We start from the raw sequence: 21,976 nt of genomic DNA, 5'->3' as shown, positions 1-21,976 counted from the left end.
GCATTGTTTAGCGGGGGGCAGCCGCTTCCCAAGAAATCCCCCTTCTGCCTCACTTGTCTCTCCCTGGGGTGGGCTGGGCACCAGGGCTGGCCTCGGGTGCCAGGGGTGTCTAGTGCGGGGATCTGCAGGAACCCCCAGGAAAACAACCCTCTCTGTCCAAAGTGATTTTTGCCAAGAGCTCACGGGCCTTGGGATGAGATGGGAGCGGTCAGCGTGGACCAGGGCTCCTCCGGCCTTGCCTGTGGGCTGCGCGCCACTCCAGTGCCAGGTGAGCGGCGGGCTCGTTCAGCAGCCCTGTCCATGTACCCCAGGTCACATGGGGTCCTCACGATGGTCCTCACGATGCTGACCGTTGAATAGACTGGGGGGGGGGGCTCCCAAGTGCGCGGGCACGGGGCGAGTCGTGGACGTCCTTGCAGCCGTTGAGTAAGATCTGCCTGCGGACAAAGGACCCCGGTGGGCACCCTGCGGCCCGGGGCCAGCGAAGGCGCCTCCGTCCGGAGGATGCAGGAGCGGGGGAATGGCCCGGGCGAGGGCCAGGCGGCGTCCGCGGCCGGCCGGGTAACGACACTCGCGCGCGGGCGCCCTCGCCCGGCGTTCCGGCGAGCACGCCGAAGCTGGGGCCGGGGAGAACCGGGGAGGAGGAGGAGCCGTCAGGCCCCGCCGCCGCCCGGGCCCCGCGCCCCGCGGGCCGGGAAAAGCGAAAGGGCGTCAGGGCCTCCCGCGCGCCGCTCCAGGAAGTCGCGAGCAGGAAGCGCCGGCGGGGCCGCGCCGGCTGCGGTGCGGGGCCTCGGCTGCGCAGGTGAGACGCGGGGCCGGGAGCCGGCGGGCGGTGCGGGACCCCTCCCCAGAGGCGCACCTGCGGCCGCCGTGCCGCAGCCGCGCGCACCTGCCACGCGCGCGCCCTAGCCGGTAGCTGGGCAGCGCTTCTGCGCCGCCCGGCTCGGGCCCCGTCCTCTCTCTTTTCATTTTTGGTTTGCTTTGATTTTTATTTTGTTTTGTTTGGGAGAAGGCGGGGGGCGGTCTCAACCTCCCTTCGCTGAGGAAAGTGAAATACGGGGTCTGCTTAGAGGGATGGCCCCAGGCGACAATGCCGGGCGTTCCCGGACCTGACGCCGCAGGGCTTGGGGCAGGGGCGCCGGGGGAGCGGGTGCTGGGCGGAAGCCCCTGGCCGGGGCGAGCGTAGGTGACCTGCGGGGGCTCTCCCCACCCGCAGGAGCCCCCTCATTGTCTGCCGCGAGATGGGGAGTGGGCGTGCCCGACGCATTCGCCTCCTCCGTGACTCGGCACGGCACCGAGTCCGGGAGGAGCCGGCGCCTGAGTCCCGGCCAAGGCTTGGGCGCCCGCGCCCTGGGCTCCGGCTCGTCCCCGTGTGGAACAGCCGGTTCCCGAGCCCGTGGGCCTCCTGGCCGGCGCGAGCGACTGCGACCCGCGGGGGTGACAATGAGGACTTAGCACGCAGGGAAGTCCCCCAGCCGGGGCGGCCGCGGTCCCGGTGACCCGAGGAGGTACAGGCTCAAGATTTGCATTTGAAAGGCGGCTCCTGGAAGCCCCTTCCCCCACCCAGGTCTGGATTTCCTTAGGGGGATTCTGAGGGGCCCTGTCCTGCCTGCCCTTGAGCTTGCATTGTGTGAAGTTGGGAGTTGGGAAAGATACTGGGTCCCCCCCAACCCCCTTTTAGACAGAGAAAGCAGGACTCCAGACGGCAGGTGCCTCGTGCAGTTTGTGTGGAGCCCTTGTGCCCTGGCGGGGAGCTGTGGCCCGGCTCACTCTGGAGTTGTCTTCTGTGTCTTGAGTCAAAGAAGAACGATGCGTGGAAACTTGTGGGGAGTGGGGGTGGGGAAGGTGCATTTCTTACTCTTTGTCTTGGAGGTAACCTTTTGTCGTTGTAAGCATTATTGAACTACCCGTGGGGTGCTGTGACTGCTAGTGTCACACGCAGGAGCCGCCCCTGGGCACCGCGGCTGGACCGCAGGTGCCTGGGAGAACCCCGCTGTGTTTGTTTCGCTGGGCTGGGCTGGGCTTTCCCGGAGGTGAGGTCTAAAGCTGTGTCCGCGACGGAGTGGAGGAGCCGTGCTCCGAAGGGTGTTCGCCAGGTTGCAGCGGAACCAGGGTTCTGGGCCTTTCCCGGGGGAGGGGGGGCGGCTGAGTTCCAGGGGACCCCAGGGAGCGGCTGATTTTTATTTGTATTTTTTTGTCTGTGCCCAGGCTGTGTGCCGGAGCCAGGGCTCCTACCAGGTCCTGTGCTCCTCTGCTCTGGCCGGCAGGAGGAAGTGGTGGCCGGGAGAGGTGACCCGGCAAACAGGACCAACTGGAATTTGCCCCACAACATCCAGCAGCCCCAGCCCATTTCTCCGCCTGTGAGAGGGATGCCTCCGCTGCTTCCCTCGTTCACAAACCCCCGGGGGCCGGGCTCGGGGGAGGGGCCTCGCCTAGCTGAGCTGTGAACACCCTGGTTGTAGGCACTGTCCTCACACTCCTGCTGCTGTCCTGGGTTTTAGCCGGGAAGGTCAGGGAGCGAAAGGGTTAAGTGACTTAGGGCCTGCAAGGGAGCAGAGGGGTTAAGACCTTCACAGGCAGGCGCACCGAGCCCCAGGTCGGTGTGGGGCGGAGGCGTTCCCGGTGGACTGGTGCTGGGTGTGCTTCTCCCTGCGGGGGGAGGGGTGGGGGAGGGGCCGCACCTGGGCTCTTCGTGGCTCTGTGACAGGACGGCCACTGAAGAGTGCACTCGAGAGGGATGGGCTGGGGGGCTAAAGAGAGTGACTTGGAAACGCGAGCCTGGACGCCAGGACCTTATCGGGCAGGGGCCCTTATCAACTTCAGCTCTGACTTCCTAAAGAGGTCGTTTTGCACAGCCTCAGGGGTGACCCCGGGACAGAAGACAGGGAGGCACAGACGGGTGGAGCCACTCCCACAGCACCTATGCGATGCATTTCCATTGCTGTCACAACCACAGTTGGATGCTTGGATCCCTCTGCACGCGGCCCAGTTCCGTGTTCCTCTCCATCACAAGGGCTCAAGGGTGGCTGGGTCCACGGTGGGTGGCCTGGAGCGAGGCTGGGGCCCTGCTCTGATTACAGGGACTGTAAGAGTGAAGGGGTTCGAGGCCTAGGCAGGAGGCCGGCCTGTGACCACGGCTGCTCCGGTGAGCTCTGAAGCGACCAGCCTGGGGCAGGTGCCGCCCCGCTGGGAGCCCTGGTGTTCAGTCCTCAGGGAAGCGCCATGGTAACTTCCCAGCTCCTCCGTGGGTGCCCTCGTCCGGACGCCTGACTGCAGTGTCTCTGCTCCCTCCCACAGAGTGCGGAGCCGGTGCCCACATTGCAGCCCTGTCACCCTGTGCGGAAGTGCAGGGCCCTCGGGAAGAACCCGGCGCGGGACCCGGAGCCTGTTCGAGATCTTCAGGCCCCGGTCGGTGGCAGCGTAGATGGCTCGACTCCCCGCCGGCATCCGCTTCATCGCCTCCTTCTCCAGGGACCAGTGGTGAGTCCTGGTGGGCGGGGGGCTGCGTGGGGCTCACTACCCACGGGGGAGCCTCTGACTGCCCAGTGGCGTCCTTCCTCTGTGGCATCGGGGCTCCCTCGTGGTCTTCCATGTAACTGCAGAGAGGGGCCCACTGACTCCTGGCAGGGTTAGCACACGGCGCCGAGCCCCGGTGAGTGGCCGGCTAGCGAGTGCTCAGAGCTGGCCAGAGACCCCTCCCTGCGGGTCACGGCCAGGCAGGACACATCTGCTGCCCTCTTAGGTAGAGTGTGTGGGGCCCGAGCAGTTCAACAGACCAACGACAGGGCAGTGAGAGAGCAGACAGGCTCCATCGGGGATGTATGGGAGGTGGTGGGGCTTAGGGGAGGGAACGGCAGGCACGAGGCCTGGCCTGAGGCTTTTTGGAAAGACAAAGGGGCCCTGAAGACATGGCTGGGAGGCTGGGAGGCGGCTGGGAGGCTGGGAGGCATGGTTCGGTTGTGATATGGTTTGATAGCATATGGTTTGATAGCGATTGGCTCTGGGAGACTCCCGGAGACTCCAGCCTGGTGAGAGATGGTCGCTCCGTGGAGATTGAGCCCTTTGGGAGGTTCTCCTTTTAGGCAGGTCAGAGTTCGGCGGGTGGAGTGGCTTTGGCTGTGAGTGAGCCCACAGTCGGGTCCTGTCCCTCTCCTTCCCGCGGCACCCTCTGCGGGTGCCGGAGCTGCCAGAGCGTCGGGGGCGGGGGGGGGGGGGAGTTTGGCTCTGACTTAAAAACATGGCTCTTTAGCCAAGGCCGGCCCCTTGTCAACCCTTTTTTAAAAAGGATTTATTTGAGTGACAGAGAGAGAGAGAGAGAGCGCTCTTCCCTCTGCTGGCTCACTCCCCAGATGCCTGCAACAGCCAGAGCTGGGGCAGACCAAAGCTAAGAGCTGGGAACCCCACTCAGGTCTCCCGCGTGGGTGGCAGGAGCCCGAGCACTCGGGCCGTCCCCTGCCACCTCCCAGGTGCAGGAGCAGGAAGTGCGTGATGGAAGCGGGGGTGCGGGACTCAGTCCCAGGCACTGTGATGCCGGCGGCGGTGCCCATGGGGGAGGCCGGCATCGCGGGCGGCAGCTTTACCCACAGTGCCACAGCGCCGCTCCCCAGTGACATCTACAGCACGTCCCCCGTCCAGCGTCCACGCGCGGCCGTGAGCTGTGCACTGACGTCAGTGAGATGATGCTGTCTCTCTAAAGGCGCCATTCAAGCCCCGGACGCCATCTTGGCCTCTCCAGGCCCAGCCTGGCTTACTCGGAGTCAGGTGACCAAACAGCCCAGCCATAAGTGGCAGCCCCACCCCCACTCCAACGGGGTTTGCTGCTCCCATTCCCTCCCCCAGCGAGTCTATAACAAGGCCTGTCTTCCGACCCAGGCCTTTCTCCCCCCTCCCTCCAGCCTGTCTGGCTCCCCACCCCCACCCCCGTGGATAATTCCTTCCCTTACTCCTGCGTTAGGTGTGTTTTGTGGTGGCCTTTCAAGGGGGTTTAATGTCCCTTAACCCAGACCTGTTTCTTGGCCTCGTCTGTGTTTTATGGCCTCGACATGTTTGAGGGGTTCCAGCCCTTTATGCCGTGAACTGCCCCCATTTGGGGTGACTGTTATTTCCTGCCGATGAGATTCCGCTGGCGTCTGTTTGGCCGGGACACTCTGCTTTGTCGCTGATGGGGAGGGGCTGCAGATTCGGAGGGAGGGGCTGGAGCTGAGCCTGTGTGGTGGGATCGGACCCCAGGGTCCCAGGGTGAGCCTGTGCCATCAGATGGACACGGAAATCGGTGCCCGGGGCAGGGTCCTGCGAAATGACCCTGCCTGGAGGTCCTGGACACAGCGATGCCTAGCAGGTGCCCAGCGCCTGCCGCTCAGAGGGCCGGGGGGCCGGGGGCTTTGGAGACATGGTGGATGCTAGGACTGGGCTTACAGAGGAGCGGCCTCCCGCCGGATCTGGGACAGTGGGAGGCTTGCAGCGAGCTGTGCTGGTGCTGTGGGCGGTTGGGTCCCCCGGGAACCCAGTGTGGCCACCCCGCTGGGGCTGAGCAGCCGAAAGCATGGAGACAAGTGTGGCGCCAGCCGTGACGGGGGGAGTCTGCCGTCACCACCCCGAGCCCTCGGCGGGTGCTTCGTGCAGACCCGGGGGGCACACACAGCAGGGCAGTGACAGCTGACCAACAGGGTATCTGCGTCACCCCAGCGTGTGCACCACAAGCCCCGTATTCCTGACTTCGGGGGGAGTCGTCCTCTCCGTGGGGTGGACAGCACCTTGACCTCGTCGCTGACGTCGGACTTCCCAGGGGACACTACAGCAGCGCCGTTCACTTTCATTCTTCCTTTTTTCTTTCAAGATTGACTTATGTGTTTGAAAGTGTTACAGAAAGAGAGGGAGGGACAGATCTTGCGCCTGCCGGTTCACTTCCCAGATGGTCACAAGGGCCATGGCTGGGCCAGGCAGAAGCCGGGAGCTGCATCCGGGTCTCCCAGTGGTGGCAGAAGCCCAAACACTTGGGCCATGTTGTGCTGCTTTTCCCAGGCCTTTGGCCAGGGGCTGGATTGGAGGTGGACCAGCCTGGACATGAACGAGCACCCAGATGGGCTGGCGACGGCACAGGGGGCGGCTTTACGCACAGCTTTACGCACAGCTCGGGCCTCTGTTCCATTCGACTGATTTCTGCCAGATGGGGCTGGTGTGAGGGTGTGAGTGAGGTTACTCCACAGAGCCAGAGGACAGGCCAACTGCCTGGGGCAGGTGCTGCTCACCTGAGAGCTTTTTTTTCCCCAGAGATTTATTTATTTGAGAGGCAGGGGGGGGGGAGGTTGGGGAGTGACAGACTGGTCTTCCATCCACTGGTTCGCTCCCCAAATGACCACAACAGCCGGAGCCAGGCCTGTCCAAAGTCAGGAGCCAGGAGCTTCCTCTGGGTCTCCCACGCGGGTTCAGGGGCCCAAGCACTTGGGCATCTTCCACTGCTTTCCCAGGCCACAGCAGGGAGCTGGGTGGGAAGTGGAGCGGCAGGACCCTAACCGCCCTGACAGCGCTGCAGGCTGATGCTTAGCCTACACCGCCCACCGCCCACCGCCCACCCCCCACCCCCACCGCCGGCCCCCTGAGAGCAGTCTTAAGGAGGCTCTGCAGGCGCCCCCTCCTGTGCTGCTGTTTCTGGGCCTTGCTTGCTGGAGACTTGGGGTTCACCCAGGTGCCATTCCTGCTGCCCTGGGGGCTGCAAAGACCTGGGGGGGAGGCACAGCCACAGGCAGTGGCCGCCGGGCTGGGACGTCATACCGCTTCGCGTTCATTCTTCTGAGTGTAGCAGGGAGCAGAAGTGAAGGGGTTCTGTTTCCTAGGCCACTCTAGCAAGGCCCGGCAAAGCAGGCGCCCTAACACGCAGGCGGCGGCTCTCCCGCAGGCCGGGGGCTCTCAGCAGGCCCCTGCTGGGGTTTGCTTCCTGGCATCCCCAGCCTCCGGCATTGCCAGCAGTGGGGCTCCGAGCCGCGCTCCAAGCCTGTGTCGTTACACCTGTTAGAAGGACGCAGGTCAGTGGGTTTGGGCCCCCTTCCTGACCCAATGTGACTTCGCCCGATCCATCTGCAAGACAGCCTCCAAAAGACGCTGCCGTCTGGGGCCTGGGCTGGACAGGAGCGCTTAGAGAATGCTGCCCAACCCTGTGCCGGGTAAAAGGGGCCAGGCACCGTCCCAAGCGCTGGCGTCAGGAATGACAGAGACAGCGGGGCTAGGTTAGAAATGGGAAGCAGGCTTCAGTCCCGGCAGCCAGGGGCGCCCGCCTGCTCTGGGAGCCAGGGTGGAGGCTCTGTGGGGACGGCCTCCAGGGTGGCACCCGCCCGGCAGGGCCCCGTAGACGCCGTGGTCAGACCCTGTTGCGGAGGCACCCCAGCTCCCCCCACGAGCAGTTCCGTGTGAAGATGAGGCAAGCAGGGGTGGCCGGGTTTGGAAACAGAGGAAGTGGAGCTGGCCAGATACCGGCTAAATAAAGCCCGCTCTTTCCTCCCTGGGAGACGTCGGTCTCTGGGAAGCTGCAGGCTGCTGGGCAAGGCAGCCCCTCAGACCCCTGCCGCCCTGCCGCCCTGCCCGGAGGGGCCGTGCCCCCTGTGAGCCGCTGGGCGTGTGGCAGCTCCTGCAGAATGGCCAGGGAGGGAGGGCTCTGGGGCGACCGCCAGGCCTGATCCCCCAGACCCAGGGAGGGTGTCTGGGGAGCACGCAGAGCCTACCCCGGAGGCCCCCTGAGCACCTGCTCTGGGCAGCCCTTCGTGGTCAGGCACCTGTGAAGGTCGGGGCTGGGAACACCCCTGCAGCACCAGGGGCGGGCGTGAGCGCCGCATCCTCTCTGACTCTGCTCTGGGCCTCACTGCAGGCGGCTCCGTCAGGGCACTTGGGGGTTAGGAGGGGAACCCTGGGGGGGCGCTTAGCTTCGCATATCCCACATCCCACAGCAGACTGCCTGCGCTCGCCTCCTGGCCGGAGCTCCTGGCACTGCAGACCCGGAGAGGGCGAAGCGCTGGCTTCAGCGACTGGGGCGCTGCTCATGGGGGAGACCAGGATGGAGCTCCCAGCTCCAGGCCATTGCAGGCATTTGGGGGTGCCAGCGGGTGGATGCACGCCTTTGTCAGGAGGATACGGGGCAAGTGGGCTCGGCTGGGGCACAGGAGCCTGAGAGGGAGACGGAGGGCGTGGGGGTTCACACTCCCCGCTGCCCCCCGGAGACGGCGGCTTGATCCCGCGGGAGAGCCGGACCCTCACGGGCTGAAGGCCTCTCGCTGCTGTCCCGTGGCCACTGAGGGGACCCTCTGACCGCAGCGGGGGCGTAGCAGAGCCTCCACCAGAGCCCAGACTCGCCCAGTCCTCACCCAGAGCGAGCTTCGGAAACCAAGGTGCTGTGCACGTACCGGCTTTGTTCTCTGGGCGTTGGGGTCAATGATGCACCTTTTAGGGTTTCACTGTTTCCTAGTTGCCTTTGGGTGTGACATGGAGAGTCCTGGGAACACCACGCATGTGGAATTTGTTCGAGATACACGTTTCCCACTGACTTTTTGAAGACCCTTCATGAACGAGGACTTCAAAATTTTCCCACCGGAATCAGTTTCCCTTTTAACTCCCTCTTTCCACAAACTGCGAAGTTCCCGCACACTGCCCCGAGGAGGAGGGCGCCGGGTGTTTCCTGCGCACCGAGCGGCGTCTACGGAGGCCCTGGCAGGGCGCTGGCTGCTCTCCTCTCCCCGCGGCCCGGGCTTCCGGAGCTGCTGAGGCGAGTGCCCAGCACCGCCAGCCGTTTCTAGTCTGCAGGTGCTTTGCTGGTGGCCAGAGACACAGGAGCCCCAGGGTGCTAGGGTGCTGCGCATCGTTATCCACGGGGGCTCCCCTGCCAGGGTGGGGTGCAGCCGGGGCTTCCTGTACTGCAGCACGTGGGCGCGAGCCCGGGCTGCCCTCCCAGTCCCAGCGTCCTGCTTATGCACCCCGGGAGGCAGCAGGGGCTGACCGGTACCAGCGTCCCTGCCGCCCTGGGTGGGGTTCCTGCCTCCTGGCCTTGCCTGGGGAGTAAACCAGCAGGTGGGAGATCTCGGGCAGTCATTCGGCTTTTCAGATTTAATTGATTACTTAACTAAAAGATTAGCAGATGGGTGTGCCCCCCCCCCCCCCCCCGGGCCTTCCCTGCAGAGGGGCACAGAGCGGGTGACTGCTTTCCTGCCAGCAGCAGGGTGGACACCTCGGGCCGCTTTCCTGCCAGCAGCCCTGCGGGGAGCCCTCCTCGTCCTGCCTGCCGCTGCCCGGGGACAGCTCTCTGCCTGGTGCCCGGGCTCAGCCGCCCTCTCAACCCGGCAGCCGGGCCGCGTGCCAGTGTTGTCCCGTCCTGGGCCTCGGGCGAGCTGGCCGGCATCACTCACTCTGCTCATTGAGGTCAGTGTCGTATTTATGTCCGCTCTGCGTGCGCACTTCTGAAAAGTCGCATAGAAACGAAACAGCCAAAAATAAATCTGACCTTAGAGCCCAGGATGGCAGCCACGCAGGGGGCCGCAGCTGACCCAGCCGTCCACTGGGGAACCGACTGGCGTCTGCTCTGGGCACAGACATCCAAGTCCCACATTTCTCTCTGGTTACCGTGTCTTGAACGCACGTGACAGTGACGTGATATGGCAAGAGACACGCCTACGTGTGGTGCCCGCCCCTGCTTCCTGGCACCCAGCTCCTAACACCCCGGCATCTCCCCAGGGATGAGTCTCGTGGGTGCCGACCAGGTGACTGGTGGCTGAGGCTCCCGGGTCCCTCCCTGTGGGCCTGGCTGCCAGGGAGTCGCCAGCTGGTGGGGGAGGGGAGCACAGAGTGAGCAGTCAGGAGGGGGCGGGGCTGTGGGGTGTCAGTCACCCGTGGCTGTCCAGTCAGGCCTGTGTGGTGAGCCCTCCTGGTAGCGGTGCCCCTGCCAGTGCCCCGCCCCCTGCGTCTTTCCCTGCCGCCCGCCCGTCTGTGTCCCCTGCTGCATCCTTTGCAGGAAATGGACAGACGGGAGCAAAGTGTTCCCCGGAGCCCCGGGAGCTGCCCCGCAAACCAGGGAACCCCAGACCCCTAGCAGAGGGGCCAGGGCAGGGCCAGGCCTGGGGCTGTGATTGGCATTTGAGGGGTGGGGTCAGAGTTGGGCTGGGTCAGAGGACGCCCAGCAGGTGCCGCGGGGGAGTGCTGGGTGTCGGGGAGACCCCACAGCTGTGTAGAAGGGTTCTGTGGGGGGGGAGCTGCCGTCAGGCATTCAAGGGGTTCAGTCTGAAGGAGCCAAAGCGGCAACACTGGTGATTTTCTAACCGGCGGAGAGACCCTGGGGACACACAGGACAGTGGGAGTGACACAGGGGCAGTCGCGGTGATCCCGACACAGGGCTGGATGGAGCACACACAGCACGGGGAAATCGCAGGGTGCCGCCGCTGTCCTGTGTCCCCAGGGTCCTCTCCCACTGTCCTGTGTCCCCCAGAGTCCTCTCCACTGTCCTGTGTCCCCCAGAGTCCTCTCCACTGTCCTGTGTCCCCAGGGTCCTCTCCCACTGTCCTGTGTCCCCCAGAGTCCTCTCCACTGTCCTGTGTCCCCCAGAGTCCTCTCCACTGTCCTGTGTCCCCCAGGGTCCTCCTCGCTGTCCTGTGTCCCCCAGGGTCCTCTCCACTGTCCTGTGTCCCCCAGGGTCCTCTCCTGCTGTCCTGTGTCCCCCAGGGTCCTCTCCGCTGTCCTGTGTGTCCCCTAGAGTTCTCTCCACTGTCCTGTGTCCCCCAGGGTCCTCTCCTGCTGTCCTGTGTCTCCCAGGGTCCTCTCCACTGTCCTGTGTCCCCCAGGGTCCTCCTCGCTGTCCTGTGTCCCCCAGGGCCCTCTCCACTGTCCTGTGTCCCCAGGGTCCTCTCCACTGCCCTGTGTCCCCCAGGGTCCTCTCCACTGTCCTGTGTCCCCCAGGGTCCTCCTCGCTGTCCTGTGTCCCCCAGGGTCCTCCTCGCTGTCCTGTGTCCCCCAGGGTCCTCCTCACTGTCCTGTGTCCCCAGGGTCCTCTCCGCTGTCCTGTGTCCCCAGGGTCCTCTCCCGCTCTCCTGTGTCCCCCAGGGTCCTCCTCGCTGTCCTGTGTCCCCCAGGGTCCTCTCCACTGTCCTGTGTCCCCAGGGTCCTCCTTACTGTCCTGTGTCCCCCAGGGTCCTCCTCGCTGACCTGTGTCCCCCAGGGTCCTCTCCACTGCCCTGTGTCCCCCAGGGTCCTCTCCACTGTCCTGTGTCCCCCAGGGTCCTCCTCACTGTCCTGTGTCCCCAGGGTCCTCTCCGCTGTCCTGTGTCCCCAGGGTCCTCTCCCGCTCTCCTGTGTCCCCCAGGGTCCTCTTCGCTGTCCTGTGTCCCCCAGGGTCCTCTCCACTGTCCTGTGTCCCCAGGGTCCTCCTCACTGTCCTGTGTCCCCCAGGGTCCTCCTCGCTGACTTGTGTCCCCCAGGGTCCTCTCCACTGCCCTGTGTCCCCAGGGTCCTCCTCGCTGTCCTGTGTCCCCCAGGGTCCTCTCCACTGTCCTGTGTCCCCCAGGGTCCTCTCCTGCTGTCCTGTGTCCCCCAGGGTCATCTCCACTGTCCTGTGTGTCCCTCAGGGTCCTCTCCTGCTGTCCTGTGTCCCCCAGGGTCCTCTCCACTGCCCTGTGTGTCCCCCAGGGTCCTCTCCTGCTGTCCTTTGTCCCCCAGGGTCCTCTCCGCTGTCCTTTGTCCCCACACACTGTCCGGTGTGGTCACCAGGGTCCTCTCCGCTGTCCTGTGTGTCCCCTAGGGTCCTCTCCTGCTGTCCTGTGTCCCCAGGATCCTCTCCACTGTCCGGTGTGGTCACCAGGGTCCTCTCCACCGTCCAGTGTGGTCACCAGGGTCCTCTCGCTGTTTGGTGTTGCAGGTACAGAGCCTTCATCTTCACCTTGACGTTTGTGCTGTACGCCAGCTTCCACTTATCTCGCAAGCCCATCAGCATCGTGAAGGTGAGCCCTCCCGGGGTGCTCACGCCTGCCGCCCTGGGCTGCGTCGTCGTGGAAGGGCTGGGGGAGGAGGGGACAAAGGAGATGGTTAGAGACAAGGGACTGCTGCTTTGGGTTTTTTAGCTTCTTTTTTCTGAATCCAAACTCTACCAGTGTGACAGTTTATGGTTTCACGGATAGTTTCCCTTTACTTATGTTGGTGGAGTGCTCAAATATTTGTTTTAAGCCCTGTTTCCTTCCCAGTACGCCTGGCCTTCCAGTGCTTTCCGAATCGCCTCACCTGTCATTCTGCTTGGCCGCCGAGGCCGTGCCGGAGCTGGGTGGACAGGTGTTCAGCTAGACTCTGAGATGCGGGCGGAGTAGACGGCCCTGCAGGACAAGCTGTTACAACTGGAGAGGAGGCGGGAGGGCTGCTGCACACCCTGGACCATCGTAGCAAGCACAAGAGGTCGTCCGGGGCCGGCTCAGCCGCCCCTTGCTTGCTCTCTGTAGCTGCCCAGGGCACGGCTCCGGGGCTGCAGCTCTGTGACCTCCGTGCCCCCACCCCACCCCGTCCCCTCCACACCGCAGCAGCCTTCAGGCCTCCCACAGCGGAGGTGACGCACACCGTCCTGTGTCCCCAGGGTCCTCTCCAGTGTCCTGTGTCCCCAGGGTCCTCTCCACTGTCCTGTGTCCCCAGGGTCCTCTCCTGCTGTCCTGTGTCCCCCAGGGTCCTCTCCCGCTGTCCTGTGTGTCCCCCAGGGTCCTCCTCGCTGTCCTGTGTCTCCCAGGGTCCTCCTCGCTGTCCTGTGTCCCCCAGGGCCCTCTCCCACTGTCCTGTGTGTCCCCCAGGGTCCTCTCCCGCTGTCCTGTGTCCCCCAGGGTCCTCCTCGCTGTCCTGTGTCCCCAGGGTCCTCTCCCGCTGTCCTGTGTCCCCAGGGCCCTCTCCCGCTGTCCTGTGTCCCCCAGGGTTCTCTCCCGCTGTCCTGTGTCCCCCAGGGTCCTCCTCGCTGTCCTGTGTCCCCCAGAGTCCTCCTCACTGCCCTGTGTCCCCCAGGGTCCTCTCCACTGTCCTGTGTCCCCAGGGTCCTCTCCACTGTCCTGTGTGTCCCCCAGGGTCCTCCTCGCTGTCCTGTGTCCCCCAGGGTCCCAGGGTCAGCTCCCAGGGCCAGCTGTGTCCCCTGCCCTCCAGCGGGCGTCACGTGCTCATCTTCCCTCCGTGACCCTCGCGAGGCAGCAATTTGCTGTCCTTCGGGTCACTGACGTGGAGGCGTTTGCAAACTTAAAGGCGTGTTTTCAGCAAGTGCCCTGGAGCCGAGGGTCAGTGCGCCAGGAGTGGGGTGTGACAGGCTTTGGGGCTCCAGCGTTGACCAGGACAGGGTGGGTTAGGGGCTCCAACGTTGACCAGGACAGGGTGGGTTAGAGTCTCTGGGGAGGAAACGGCTCTCCGGGTGGGTGGACGTGCCCGGTGCCGGGCAGAGGGAGGGGGCATCACCATGGAGCTGCCACCTGTTGGGACCGACATGGCACGCAGGGTGGCCCGGCCACCGGCAGGTCTCTGCGTCAGGACGTGGTCCCAGGAGTGCACCTGATGACCTCAGGGTCCCTCCCAGGCAGGGAGGTCGGCGTGGTTTGAGGCCACCCTCCTGCTTCCCTGGCTGCTCCTCCCAAGGACCCCAGCCCTTGTGTAGACACGCTTGTGTAGACGCGTCCCCCCCTGGGGCTTGGGCTCACCAAAAAGGCCAGCGTTCAGAGGTGACAGCACACAAGGCACGATCCTCGCACCACGCTGGCAGTGGCTGTAGGAGGAGGCGGAGCCGAATCCTGCCCCCACCCCATACACCTGCCAGGCAGAGCTGGGCTCACTGGGGTGAGAACCACTCCCTGCAAGCCCCCCCCCCCAGCCCCTGTGCCTCAGGGCCCCTCCGGGGTTTCACGCCTGGAGTAGAGCCGTGGGTCACCTCCAGATCTGTAGCTCACAGGTTTCTGGCTCAGCACTGCCTGAGCGTGGCCTGGTCAAGAACATCCCCGCACACGTGATAGTCCGCGTGTCGTGAAGCCGCACCCAGCTGTCCCACGCTGTAGCCTGTGTGTGAACGGCAGAAATCAAACTGGAAGGAGTAGGGGGTCTGCCGACTCAAGGGGCCGGTGGGGTGATTACCCGCAGCCTGTGTCTCCTAGGACGTAGCAAGCAACGCAAAAGCAAACTACAAGTACCTACCAGGAGGCAGTCACAGGGCTGAGAAGTGTCAGATGACTAATCGCATCTCTGCCGTCACTTATAGGATGAATGGCGTATCCGCCGAGACTTGGGTTACTCTGTAACTGTGTAGATTGACTTAATTCCTGATCTGTTTTGAAGGTTTACTTATTTGGAAGGCACAGTTGCAGAGAGAGAGGGAGAGACACAGAGTGAGCAAGTGAGACCTTCCATCTGCTGGTTCACTCCCCAGATGGCCGCAATGGCCAGGGCTGGGCCAAGCCGAAGCCAGGAGCCTCTTTTGGGTCTCCACACGGGTGCGGGGGCCCAAGCACTTGGGCATCTTCCGCTGTTTCCTAAGCGCGTCAGCAGGGAGCTGCATCGGAAGTGGAGCAGCCAGAACTCGAACGGGTGCCCATATGGGATGTGGCAGCCTACAACTTCTGATTTTAAAAAGCATGTATTTATTTACTTGGGGGGGGGGGGATCTGCTGTCTGCTGGTTCCCTCTCAAATGGCTGCAGTAGTCAGCTCTGTGTCAGGTTGAAGTCGGGAGCCCAGAACTGGGTCTGGGTCTCCCACACGGGTAGGAGGAACCCAAGCACTTGCTTCAGTGGCTGTCGCCAAGAGTGCACGTTATCAGGAAGCTGGGTTGGAGGCAGAGGGGTCACCTGCTCCAATACAAGAAGTAGAGGGGACCTGATTCAATACAGGAAGTAGAGGGGACCTGATCCATACAAGAAGTAGAGGGGACCTGATTCAATACAGGAAGTAGAGGACACCTGATCCATACAGGAAGTAGAGGGGACACCTGATCCAATACAGGAAGTAGAGGGGACCTGATCCATACAGGAAGTAGAGGGGACCTGATTCAATACAGGAAGTAGAGGGGACCTGGTCCATACAGGAGGTAGAGGGGACCTGATCCATACAGGAAGTAGAAGGGACCTGATCCATACAGGAAGTAGAGGGGACCTGATTCAATACAGGAAGTAGAGGGGGCCTGATCCATACAGGAAGTAGAGGACACCTGATCCATACAGGAAGTAGAGGGGACCTGATCCATACAGGAAGTAGAGGGGACCTGATTCAATACAGGAAGTAGAGGGGACCTGGTCCATACAGGAAGTAGAGGACACCTGATCCATACAGGAGGTAGAGGGCACCTGATCCATACAGGAAGTAGAGGGGGACTTGATCCGATACAGGAAGTAGAGGGGACCTGATTCAATACAGGAAGTAGAGGGGACACCTGATCCATACAGGAAGTAGAGGGGGACTTGATCCGATACAGGAAGTAGAGGGGACCTGATTCAATACAGGAAGTAGAGGGGACACCTGATCCATACAGGAAGTAGAGGGGGCCTGATCCATACAGGAAGTAGAGGGAGCACCTGATCCATACAGGAAGTAGAGGACACCTGATCCATACAGGAAGTAGAGGGGACCTGATTCAATACAGGAAGTAGAGGGGGCCTGATCCATACAGGAAGTAGAGGACACCTGATCCATACAGGAAGTAGAGGGAGCACCTGATCCATACAGGAAGTAGAGGACACCTGATCCATACAGGAAGTAGAGGACACCTGATCCATACAGGAAGTAGAGGGGACACCTGATCCATACAGGAAGTAGAGGGGACCTGGTCCATACAGGAAGTAGAGGGGACACCTGATCCATACAGGAAGTAGAGGACACCTGATCCATACAGGAAGTAGAGGGAGCACCTGATCCATACAGGAAGTAGAGGGAGCACCTGATCCATACAGGAAGTAGAGGACACCTGATCCATACAGGAAGTAGAGGGGACACCTGATCCATACAGGAAGTAGAGGGGACCTGGTCCATACAGGAAGTAGAGGACACCTGATTCAATACAGGAAGTAGAGGACACCTGATCCATACAGGAAGTAGAGGGGACACCTGGTCCATACAGGAAGTAGAGGACACCTGATCCATACAGGAAGTAGAGGGGACCTGGTCCATACAGGAAGTAGAGGACACCTGATCCATACAGGAAGTAGAGGGAACCTGGTCCATACAGGAAGTAGAGGGGACCTGATCCATACAGGAAGTAGAGGGGACACCTGATCCATACAAGAAGTAGAGGGGACCTGATTCAATACAGGAAGTAGAGGGGACCTGGTCCATACAGGAGGTAGAGGACACCTGATCCATACAGGAAGTAGAGGGGACACCTGATCCATACAGGAAGTAGAGGGGACCTGATTCAATACAGGAAGTAGAGGGGACCTGGTCCATACAGGAGGTAGAGGGCACCTGATCCATACAGGAAGTAGAGGGGACACCTGATCCATACAGGAAGTAGAGGGGACCTGATCCATACAGGAAGTAGAGGGGACCTGATTCAATACAGGAAGTAGAGGGGACCTGATCCGTACAGGAAGTAGAGGACACCTGATCCATACAGGAAGTAGAGGGGGCCTGATCCATACAGGAAGTAGAGGGGGCCTGATCCATACAGGAAGTAGAGGACACCTGATCCATACAGGAAGTAGAGGGGACCTGATCCATACAGGAAGTAGAGGGGACACCTGATCCATACAGGAAGTAGAGGACACCTGATCCAATACAGGAAGTAGAGGACACCTGATCCAATACAGGAAGTAGAGGGGACCTGGTCCATACAGGAAGTGGAGGGGACCTGATCCATACAGGAAGTAGAGGACACCTGATCCATACAGGAAGTGGAGGGGACCTGATCCATACAGGAAGTAGAGGGGACCTGATCCATACAGGAAGTAGAGGGGACCTGATTCAATACAGGAAGTAGAGGGGGACCTGCTCCATACAGGAAGTAGGGGACACCTGATCCGTACAGGAAGTAAAGGACACCTGCTCCGTACAGGAAGTAGAGGGGGACTTGATCCGAAACAGGAAGTGGGGGGGACTTGGTCCAGTACAGGAAGCAGGTATCCCAACTGTGTCGTAACTGCTCTGCCGAATGCCAGCCCTAGACGTATTTTTATTCATTGCAGATTAGTTTTCTTTTTCTCTGGTGAATTCCTGATTCCCGGCTTTGGCTTCGCCCAGTCATGGCTGTCGTAGGCACATGTGGAGTGAGGCAGGGGTTGGAAGCTCGCTCTCTCCCTCTCTCTCTCTTGTTCTCTTTGTCGCTCCCTCCTCTCTGTTACTCTGCCTTTCGAATCAACCTGATCTTATTGTCTGTCTCTGTGTGTGTCTCTCTCTGTCGTGAGCCATCGTCTGCTGCCTCCCAGGGGCACACAGTAGAAGGAGATGCAGGTAGGACTTAGCTCGGGTACGCTGATATGGAGTGTGGGCTTAACCCACTAGGCCACAGTGCCTGCCCCCAAACAGATGCTGCATTTGGGGCTTGCTTTGTGGCATAGCAGGCTACGCTGCTGCCTGCGCTGCCGACATCCCTGTCAGAGCAGCAGCCTGAGTCTCAGCGGTGCTGCCCCCTAGCCAGTGCCCCCTAAGGCTCCTGGGAAAGCGGCAGAAGAGGCCGTGGCAGCCATGTGGGAGCCCTGGTGAGCTCCCGGCTCTGGCTGCAGCCTGCCCAGCCCGTCAGTGGCAGCCACTTGGGTGGTGAACCCGCAGTGGAAGATCGATTTCTCTTTTTCTCGTCTCACTCCACCTTTCAAACGTATAAAGTAGATCCTTAAAAAATGTGCATTAAAAATGCTGACGGGGTCAGGCTGGGAGGATGGCTGTGTCACAGGGGCAGCCCCATCCTTTCTGCTGCTGTCCCCACCGTAGCCCGGCTCAGGACTGTGCGCGTGTCCGCCAGGCTGCTGGGCGGGTGGGGCTACACCCGGCCGTGGAGGCCTTTCGGAGGCTGTTCATCCCCGGCTGGGCCACAGCAGAGACCTGCAAGCCGGGGGCCTGGGGAATGGTGACGTTGACTGTTTGAGTGCCCAGCCCTTTCTGCACACACAGGGCCTCTAAGAAAAATACTATAAAACCCTCCATGGCAGGCAGAGAGCAAAGTCTGCAAAGCTGAAAACACAAACCATGGCTTTGGGTGGGAAACTTGCGTCTAGAAAGTTCCAGCCCTCCCCGCATTAGCATTAAATAGCATGCAGGCCTGTGAAACTCTCAACAGTGGTTTGTTTTTTTTTTTTTTTTTTTGATTGAATAAAATAATCTTTTTTTAAAAAAATCTATTTATGTATTTGAAAGTCAGAGGGGAGGCAGAGAGAGAGAGAGAGAGGTCTTCCGTCTGCTGGTTCACTCCCCAAATGGCCATAATGGCTGGGGCTGGGGCTGGGGCTTGGCCAGGCCAAAGCCAAGAGCCAGGAGCTTCATCCGGGTCTCCCATGTGAGTCCAGGGGCCATCCTCGGCTGCTTGCCAAGGTGCATTAGCAGGGAGCTGGACTGGAGGTGGAGCAGCTGGGACTTGAACTGGTGCCCCATGGGATGCCTATGCTGCCCTCTATGCCATGATGCCGGCCCCCAATTTCTGATTTTACAAAAATTTATTTACTTGAGAGAGCGAGGGAGAGAGAGATCTACCACCTGCTGGTTCCCTCCCCAAATGCCTGCAGTCGTCACTGTGATTGGGCTGAAGCCAGGAGCCAGGAGTCAGGAGCCAGGAGCCAGGAGCTTCTTCCAGGTCTCCCACACGGATGCAGGGGCCCAAGGACTTGGACCATCTTCCACTGCTTTCCCAGGCGCTTTAGCAGGGAGCTGGACTGGAAGTGGAGCAGCCGAGACTCTAAATGGCGCCCAAATGGGATGCTGGCACTGCAGGCAGTGGCTTAACCATAGTGCCAGCCCCTGAATAAAATAATCTTTTTTTAAAAGATTTATTTATTTGAAAGGCAGAATTACAGAGAGAGAGAGAGAGAGAGAGAGAGAGAGAGAGAAAGAGACAGAGTCTTCCATCTGCTGGTTCACTCCCCAAATGCCTGCAGTTGTCACTGCTGACTGGGCTGAAGCCAGGAGCCAGGAGCTTCTTCCAGGTCTCCCACGCGGGTGCAGGGGCCCAAGGACTTGGACCATCTTCAGCTGCTTTCCCAGGCGCTTTAGCAGGGAGCTGGACTGGAAGTGGAGCAGCCAGGACTCAAACTGGCACCCAAATGGGATGCTGGCGCTGCAGGCGGTGGCTTAACCATAGTGCCAGCCCCTGAATAAAATAATCTTTTTTTTAAAAGATTTATTTATTTGAAAGGCAGAATTACAGAGAGAGAGAGAGAGAGAGAGAGAGAGAGAGGTCTTCCATCTGCTGGTTCACTCCCCAAATGACTGCAATAGCCAGAGCTGGGCCAGGCTGAAGTCAGGAGCCAAGAGCTTCCTCCGGTCTCCTGTGTAGCAGGCTCAGGCACTCGGGCATCCTCCACTGCTCTCCCAGGCCACAGCAGAGAGCTGGATCGGAAGTGGAGCAGCCGTGTCAAACAGGTGCCCATATGGGATGCCGGCACTGCAGGCAACAGCTTTACCAGCTACGCCACAACGCTGGCCCCTGAATAAAATAATCTTAAAGTGTATATGAAAGAATGGCTAGGAATTAATCACTAGAAAAAGTGTGGGGAAGGTAACACTCTAATGATATGAAATTAAAATATGAAAAAATATTTTTAAATAACAAATCAGTTATGATCTTGTGCAAATATAGACAAAAAGGTTGTTATAATAGGATAGAAATTATGCAGTGTCTGACGGATGATAGGCAAAGTGTGGCTTTGTTTAATGATGGCGGCACAAGAGGTCATACATCTGGAAGAAATAGAGGTTGAATCCTTTTCTTACAAAAAAAATGGGCAAAAAAGGATGAGTTAAAGAAAATCCAAGAATAAACTTAGGCTCGTGGTGTTGTGAGGTGGGAAACCCAAAGGACGAGGAGGCAGGAGGGAGGGTCAGGCCGTTCACAGACAAGGAACCCAAGTTACCAAGAACCAGGTTCAAGGTCACGGGTGTCCACAGGTGCAGCTAATGTAGCTGTAGCCCATGCCCGCCGGCTGGCGTGAGGTTGGGGAGGTGGGTGCCATCTGCCGCTCACCGGCTGGCGTGAGGTTGGGGAGGTGGGTGCCGTCTGCCGCTCACCGGCTGGCGTGAGGTTGGGGAGGTGGGTGCCGTCTGCCGCTCACCGGCTGGCGTGAGCTTGGGGAGGTGGGTGCCCTCTGCCGCTCACCGGCTGGCGTGAGGTTGGGGAGGTGGGTGCCGTCTGCCACTCACCGGCTGGCGTGAGCTTGGAGAGGTGGGTGCCCTCTGCTGCTGGCCCGTCAGGAGGGGGTGGCCAGTGCTGGCAGCACGTGTTGGGGTGGAAGTCTCCACGGCCGTCGGTTCTCTTCCTGGGGACTTCGCCCTGGGGTAGCGGCCCCATCCCCGGGACAGCGGCACAGGCCTTCATTGCAGAGTTGCTCACGGTGAGCAAAACCCAAAGCAGGAAACCAAACAGACAAAGGGAGCCGGCCGCTGTCGCAGGGACGCAGTCCGCCCAGCGCCCCACTCCTCTCCCGAGTCTGGCTGGGCTCCGGCAGATGCACGTGAAGAGTGTTAGAGCCGGAGCAGCTGCCTGGGAGGTGGTCGGGGTGCTCTGAGTGAGAAGGCGCGCGTGAGAACGCGCAGGACACGTGAGCCGTGATCGGCAGGCTCCCTGCGTGTTTCTGTGTAGCTCTGAGTGGAGCCGGGACAGCGGCGGGAAATGCATTCGCTGCCCGTAGCTCCACCTCGCGGCTCAGCGGTGCCCTTCCCCTGGACCCCGGGGCTGTGGGAGCTGCCCGGCACCGCAGGGGAGGGCAGGGCACTAGACCCACGCCGGCGATCCAGGTCCAGTCCTAGGTTCCCCGAAGGCCTGTGGGTTAGCACCATGGCGAGAGTGTAACTGGGACCACGGGGTGTGCATGAGTGCCCGTCACTCACAACCCAGCTGCCTTCGGGCGCTGCCGTAATGGGACACAGCTTGTCTGATCATCCCGCTTTGGGTCCCAAAACTCATTTGTCTCCCAGGACTCCTTTGGTGCAGTGCTTTGGAGAGTTCTTTTATTGTAACTTTTATAAAGCATTTATTTAACTGGAAGGCAGAGTGACAGAGAGAGGGAGAGGTCTTTCATCCCAACAGCAGGGACTGGGCCGGGCTGCAGGCGGGAGCCAGGAACTGCGCACGCTTCCCACAGATGGGGGCACCCACGCACGCGGGCCGCCATCCGCTGCTCTCCGGGCGCAGTAACGGGAAGCCGGAAGGGAAGCCTGCAGGAACTGGGACTCCAGCCACGCCGCACAGTGTGGGATGCGGGTGCCCCGAGTGGGGTCGACCGCCGTGCCAGTCGCCTGCCCACAGGAGTTCTTTAGAAAGGCGTTTAGAGGCCGGCGCCGCGGCTCACTAGGCTAATCCGCCACCTTGCGGCGCCGGCACACCGGGTTCTAGTCCCGGTCGGGGCGCCGGATTCTGTCCCGGTTGCCCCTCTTCCAGGCCAGCTCTCTGCTGTGGCCTGGGAGTGCAGTGGAGGATGGCCCAAGTGCTTGGGCCCTGCACCCCATGGGAGACCAGGAGAAGCACCTGGCTCCTGGCTTCGGATCAGCGCGGTGTACCGGCCGCAGCGCGCCGGCCACGGTGGCCATTGGAGGGTGAACCAATGGCAAAGGAAGAACTTTCTCTCTGTCTCTCTCACTGTCCACTCTGCCTGTTAAAAAGGAAAAAAAAAAAAAAGAAAAGAAAAGAAAAAAAAGAAAGGCGTTGGTTCAGAGCACTCGCTGAACTAAACGAGCCCACACAGCCTCACGGGCCGCAGGAAGTGACCTGAACACATTGGCCGCAGAGCACGGTTATCCGCGTGTGCGTTCCGAGTCTTCCCTGGACGCCTAGCACGGACGTCCCTGTCCCTGTCCCTGTGCCGTCTTTCGGAGGAGAACCG

At 61.2% G+C, this 21,976-nt stretch overlaps 1 protein-coding gene across 8 annotated transcripts in view; it reads left to right on the top strand.

Annotated features, from left to right (window-relative positions):
* Positions 1-642: 642 nt before the first annotated feature.
* Positions 643-21,976, top strand: part of SLC37A1 (solute carrier family 37 member 1) — a 61,091-nt gene continuing 39,757 nt past the window's right edge. Inside the window, exons 1-3 of one of the 8 annotated variants that reach the window (XM_070073119.2) lie at positions 643-802; positions 3,298-3,480; positions 11,882-11,963. In XM_070073119.2, the coding sequence (XP_069929220.2) occupies positions 3,425-3,480; positions 11,882-11,963 (138 nt within the window). In that variant the 5' untranslated portion in view covers positions 643-802; positions 3,298-3,424. Of the gene's footprint in view, positions 803-973; positions 1,509-2,453; positions 2,597-2,702; positions 3,146-3,297; positions 3,481-11,881; positions 11,964-21,976 lie in introns of those variants that run through there. The other 7 variants (XM_089330501.1, XM_070073120.2, XM_089330500.1 and 4 more) reach the window with 7 other exon arrangements.

The sequence above is a fragment of the Oryctolagus cuniculus genome, chromosome 4 (genome assembly GCF_051225735.1).
Source record: "Oryctolagus cuniculus isolate XC-2025 breed Fujian yellow rabbit chromosome 4, ASM5122573v1, whole genome shotgun sequence".
NCBI lineage: Eukaryota > Metazoa > Chordata > Mammalia > Lagomorpha > Leporidae > Oryctolagus > Oryctolagus cuniculus.
Note: the sequence above shows the minus strand (reverse complement) of the source record. Positions and strands in the feature narration are given on the sequence as shown.